The 5,971-nt window shown below is 42.2% G+C and overlaps 2 protein-coding genes across 2 annotated transcripts; both read right to left on the minus strand.

The window, feature by feature from the left end:
* Positions 1–389: 389 nt before the first annotated feature.
* On the minus strand, positions 390–2,124 carry LOC115171777 (smoothelin-like protein 2). Its single transcript, XM_029728908.1, has 4 exons — positions 1,829–2,124; positions 1,600–1,714; positions 1,360–1,511; positions 390–1,064 (listed from the first exon to the last, which is right to left on the minus strand). Exons 1-4 carry the CDS (start codon positions 1,876–1,878, stop codon positions 704–706), a joined length of 678 nt encoding a protein of 225 aa, XP_029584768.1. The 5' UTR covers positions 1,879–2,124; the 3' UTR covers positions 390–703.
* Positions 1,953–4,597, minus strand: LOC115165227 (chromatin assembly factor 1 subunit A-A). The gene is made up of 4 exons (XM_029718221.1): positions 4,420–4,597; positions 3,504–3,620; positions 2,173–2,658; positions 1,953–2,021 (listed from the first exon to the last, which is right to left on the minus strand). Exons 2-4 carry the CDS (start codon positions 3,582–3,584, stop codon positions 1,953–1,955), a joined length of 636 nt encoding a protein of 211 aa, XP_029574081.1. The 5' UTR covers positions 3,585–3,620; positions 4,420–4,597.
* Positions 4,598–5,971: the final 1,374 nt, after the last annotated feature.

Here is a 5,971-nt window from a genome sequence, read left to right on the forward strand (position 1 = left end):
AGAAGGCCAGTTTTATTGCTTATTTAATCAGAACAACAGTTTTCAGCTGTGCTAACATAATTGCAAAAGGATTTTCTAATGATCAATTAGCCTTTTAAAATGATAAACTTGGATTAGCTAACACAACGTGCCATTGGAACACAGGAGTGATGGTTTGGCCTCTGTACGCCTGTGTAGATATTCAATACAAATCAGCCGTTTCCAGCTACAATAGTTATTTACAACATTAACAATGTCTACACTGTATTTCTGATCAATTTGATGTTATTTTAATGTACAAAAAAATTAGCTTTTCTTTCAAAAACAAGGACATTTCTAAGTGACCCCAAACTTTTGAACGGTAGTATACATGGGTGGTCTGTCTGAAGAATAAATCAAAAGAATACATTATAATACACATTGACATTTAATGTTCCTCTGCACAAAGTTCCAAAACACAGCATGTTAAATAATGTTTAAAATATCACAACAGGTTACAATTGACACACGTTGTTGGAATCTGAGCATAATTCCAAACCTTCACAAAACCAGCTTTTGAATACACAGTAGTAATGTGTCACTCTTTAAGAAATGATGCTCATATACGCTACACACACACTCGCGTTGAACACGGTAAGACTCTTCTTCATGATGTAGCTTAAGTCTTTCTTAATCTCTCTGAATGTCTCTCCTTTGGTCTTTTCAATGTATCTTTAGCATTAGCTTAAGCCTGCGCTTCAACTAACACTGCAACTTTTCTTTCCTCTCTCTCTTTCTCTTTCTCTCCCTCCACCGCTGAGCTCTCCTCGCTTTCTTTCTCTTTCCCATCTTTTCCTTTGTTCTCCCCTCCCACACTCTCCTCCTCTTTCTTCTCTGTAGTGGTTTCTACCTCTCCGTCGGTCATCTTTTCACTCTTCTTTTCCTCTGCTGTGTCCTTCTTCTCCTTGTCCTTCTTCTCCATCTCTATTTTGGAGAGGTGATGACAGAGGGCCTGGACGTAGGTGAACACACACATAGGATCTGGTCTGTTCCCCATCAGGAGCATATCACCAACCTCCAACAGGGGGTAGCAGTCAGCCATGGTCCTGAGAGAGAGAGAGAGAGAGGAGAGAGAGGAGAGAGAGGAGAGGAGAGGAGAGGAGAGGAGAGGAGAGGAGAGGAGAGGAGAGGAGAGGAGAGGAGAGGAGAAGAGAGAGAGAGAGAGAGAGAGAGAGGAGAGAGGGAGAGAGAGAGAAGAGAGAGAGAGAGAGAGGAGAGAGAGAGAGAGAGAGAGGAGAGAGGGAGAAAGAGAGAAAGAGAGAGAAGAGAGAGAGAGAGAGAGAGGATGATTACTTTACAACACACACACTCAGACACAAACACACACATACAGCTTCGTACTCTGCTGTGTTGAAGGCCAGGGTGAAGTTCTTCTCTCTCTCAGATGCGTTCAGGGCTGAGAAGTCAAAAGCATCTGGGAAGAAGCGATGGATGAGTGCACAGAACGCCAGCCCATCACACCATGAAGATGAGAAGTTCTCTATGGAAACGCCCTGGGAAAGAGAGGGTGGCAAGCAGGGTTATGGTTCCCCAGATGTCACTTCTTATGTCTCTTGTGCATGACCATGACCATCCCCTCACCTCATAGTTGCGTGTTTTGTTGGCACACCATGAAAGCACTTTCTGTTTGATTGATGCCCCACTTGCCACAGCCATAGATGATCTCTGAAGTTTGAAGTTACAGACAACCGGTGTCCTTAAAATAAGTCAAAACACAAATACAACTCTCCCCATTAAAATGTTGTTATATTAATACAGATTATATATTTAATTATACACATTGGAACACATTATACATGTCATAACTTACTCAGGTGCATTTTGCTGGAACTTTGCTATGATGTCATTTTTTCTGGACATCCGGGCAGAGCGGGCAGAGTTCCGGGGTCGGGCCACAGAGGGCGCTGCAGAGGATGGAGTAGAGGCGGTGGGATTCAAGCCACTCTTTCTTTTGGTCTTCCCTTGCTTCTCCACCTCCTTGCTTTTCTCTTTAACCTTTCCTCCTTCTGCCCCTTCCTTTTCTTTTACTGGTTTGCTCTTGTTCTCTGGTGCCTTCCCTCCCTCTGCCTCTCCCTTACCTCCCTCTCCCTCTCCTTTCCCTGCCTCTCCCTTCCCTCCCTCTCCCTCTCCTTTCCCTGCCACTCCCTTCCCTGCCTCTCCCTTCCCTGCCTTTATTTTTCTGTCTTTCTTCTTCTCTTCATCTCCTTTTCTCTTTTCTATTTTCCCCCCCTTCCCCTCTTTCCTGGCATTTTTTTCTCCCCCCTTCTCTTTGTCCTCTTTCAGCTCCTCTTTCTTTTTCTCAATCTCTCCATTCTTGACCACCTCTTGTCCCTTCCTATTCTTGTGCTCCTCCATCTCTATCTCCCCCTCTCCGTTCACCAATTTGGGGTCTTCTGTTTCTCCGGTGTCTGCACCATGACACGGCCCTTCCTCACCCTTACAAGTCTCTTCACCATTAACCTCATTGGCGTTGGTTACTGGCTGAGACTCCTTTATGTTTCCAATGCTAGCCCCTGTTGCCTGTTCTGGAGTTTTCGCCCTATTAGCTCCTGACTTGACCCCATGACCTTCCACTGTGTCCTCCGCCAGGTGCTCTCTCTTCGGGGGGTCACACTCCTGGACTGGAGCTTCTCTCTCTGTCTGAGAAACAAACCAGATAAGATTACAATTGGCGATTCTGAGCACTTGAGGAAGTTTTGGTTAGGGTTATTGGACGGAACTGTTGTCAGAGAACTGATTTTAAATCAGTTGTTGAGGGGAGAGACTATGTAAAGTGACATTATGCATAGTTAAGTACCAAAATAGGAAATTAGTCTGCTTCACTCCAGGTAATCCCCATAGTTACTCTGGTGCTCACAACACCTGCCCCCGGCAGTACAGAGTTGTTTATGGCTGCAATATTACACACATGTTTATCATAATGTTTCATGACTTTAATAAGTTACAACTGAAACCTATTACATGTTTATGTTGTTTTTATGTTGTGCAAATATTCAACCTACTTTTAAGATGTATAACGTCGCAGATTATACATTATGTTGGATTTATGTTAGGTAAGTGCACTTGAGGAACTGTCCCAGGTGTCACTCCTGGTCATGTTTCAGGGTAGTGACTCATCAGTGGAAATAGGATGGACACACATGCATGTGTGTGTGTGTGTGTGTGTGTGTGTTGAGAGCGAGAGAAAGGCAGCAACATTCCTGTGCCAGAATTTGGCACAGGAACAGGTGTTGCCCAGCCATGACCACCACCAACCCCTCCCACTATCTTCGCTCCAAATACGACTTGGTCCACATCGTAAATACATCTAACAACTCTGCCACCTCATGGTGAAGCTACATGGCTCATGTTGTATGTGTTTTTGTTTCTTGAAAAAAGTGTGTATTTGTTTGTCTGTAGGTGGTTGAGGTTTGTCTCTGTATGCATATTGTCTTGGGGTTGTCTATATCTGTTTTTGGGTATGTTTCCTTCATCAACACACACACCTGATTATTGTTGTTGTCCTCCATCTGGTTGGCTGTTGCAGCGTTCCCAGAATCCTCCTGGTGGAGTGATACATCGTCCATGGTTTGGTGGACTTCCTTTGTCTGTTTGTCCAACTTCTTCTGAAACATAAAGTCAAATCAGACTCTTCCTTTCCAAGGTTATTGAATTGCTCCTGATCATTCAATATCTATGTTCATTCAACGTCCGTTCCATCAATCAGTGTAGCCTCAAAGTTCTAAGCAGAAATCTCTCTTGCTCTCTCTTTTGCTCTCTTTCTTTCTCTCTCTCTCTTTACCTCTGTGTCTCTGTCTGTCTGTATCTCTCTGTCAGTGCTCTCTGGTATGTGGTTAGTGAGTGCCCCCTGCACCCCTCCAGCCTTCGCTAGGATTCCAAGTCACTTTATCTGACCTTTAGAACAACACAGGTTCCAGAAATAGAGCTAGTGACATCGGCACAGTCCAACAGCCAGGACAGCTGCATCTGCTCTGGAAACCATGGGTACACAGATACATACACACACAAACATGCATAAGTACACGCATGTATACGTGTGTGCAAATACACATATACATAGACAGACAGACACACACACACACTCACACACACACACACTCATATTATACTCTCAAGTCAAGCCCTAGCAAACAGATTTGCATACTTGGGAATCTACTCAAATTAAATTGAATTCTTACCCTGATCCCAATGACCCTAATGGCCTATTTAATCTCAAAGTAAATGCAGTCATTCAGATATAAGAGTTAACAGAAATAGTAACAATCAATACAGTTCACAGTTCCACACACATACATGGAGTCCAAGACATACAGAGACCAACACTTCCACGTACACATGCAGTGAATCTTTGATGTTGATAAAAGCGTGTGAGTTGAGTGGAAGGAGAGGTGCAGCCCTTACCTTGTGTGGTACCTATAGCCCTCTGGGTTCGCTGTGGTCACTGTGTCCTGCTTTCTCTCTCTCGCTATTAAGTCAGTGTCTACTTCTGTCTGTCCTGTTTGTCTTAACACCTCTCTCTCTCTTTCTGTTTTTCTGGCTCTCAATACAGTGTTAATAAACTGCAGCGACCAGTGAATCAGTAGGTGTGAATATACTCTCTCTCTCTCTCTCTCTCTCTCTCTCTCTCTCTCTCTCTCTCTCTCTCTTCTTCGTCCTGTAATGTCCAACCAGATTCGTACCGATATACAGTGGGGTTCATAATCAAATAGAAAATTATATTATTTTATATTAATATAATTGCTCAGAGAAAAATCTAAAAAAGATAAGGGTCAAAAGTATTACTTCAGCACTGTCCTGCCGAGGGTAACAACACACCCCAACAAATGATGAGATTGGAGAACACGTTGGGAGGGATCTTAGACCATTCCTCCATGCAGAATCTGTCCAGATCTTTGATATCCTTCGTCTGCGCTCATGGACTGCCCTCTTCAATTCAAACCACAGGTTTTCAATGGGGTTCAAGTCCGGAGACTAAGATGGCCATTGGAAAATGTTGATTTTATGGTTAACCATTTCTTTGTGGATTTTGATTAGTGATTGTGGTTATTGCCTTGCTGGAAGATCCACTTCCTGATGATTTTTGGTTTTGTTGTTTTTCATCAGAAATTATTGCTTATAGGTCGCAGTTGTAAATGAGAACTTGTTCTCAACCTGCCTACCTGGTTAAATAAAGGTGAAAATATATATATATAGGTACCTTCATGTATGTGTAAAATATTCCTTTTCTCAGATGTTTTAATTTATAGATTTTAGGTACATTTTAGTGAAGTAAAATAGTTTTCAGGCAAAATTATATATATTCATTGTTTGGCCTAAATGGAATGTTCGTTTCCTGTATATTTAATATGTGGTTGTCTCACCTAGCTATCATAAGATGTTTTTATTTATTTAACCTTTATTTAACTAGGCAAGTCAGTTAAGAACAAATTCTTATTTACAATCACAACCTACCTGGGAACAGTGAGTTATCTGCCTTGTTCAGGGGCAGAAAGACAGATTTGTACCTTGTCAGCTCAGGGATTCGATCCAGCAACCTTTTGGTAACTGGCCCAATGCTCTAACCACTAGGCACTAACTGCAAGTTGCTCTGGATAAGAGCACCTGCTAAATGACTAAAGTGTCAAACGTAAACGCAGTGTTGGAAAAAGTAGAGTAAAAGTAAAGATACCTTAATAGAAAATGACTCAAGTAAAAGTGAAAGTCACCCAGTAAAATACTACTTGAGTAAAAGTCTAAAAGTATCTGGTTTTAAATTTACTTAAGTACAGTGGAGGAAAAAGTTCTCAATCATACTTGAGTAAAAGTAGGAAGTAAAAGTAAATGCTATACATCAAATTCCTTATTTCAAGCAAACCAGATGGCACAATTGTCTTGTTTTTAAATTTACGGACAGCCAGGGGCACACTCCAACACTCAGGCATTATTTATAAACGCAGCATGTGTTTAGTAAGTC

Source organism: Salmo trutta, chromosome 3 (genome assembly GCF_901001165.1).
Source record: "Salmo trutta chromosome 3, fSalTru1.1, whole genome shotgun sequence".
Taxonomy (NCBI): domain Eukaryota; kingdom Metazoa; phylum Chordata; class Actinopteri; order Salmoniformes; family Salmonidae; genus Salmo; species Salmo trutta.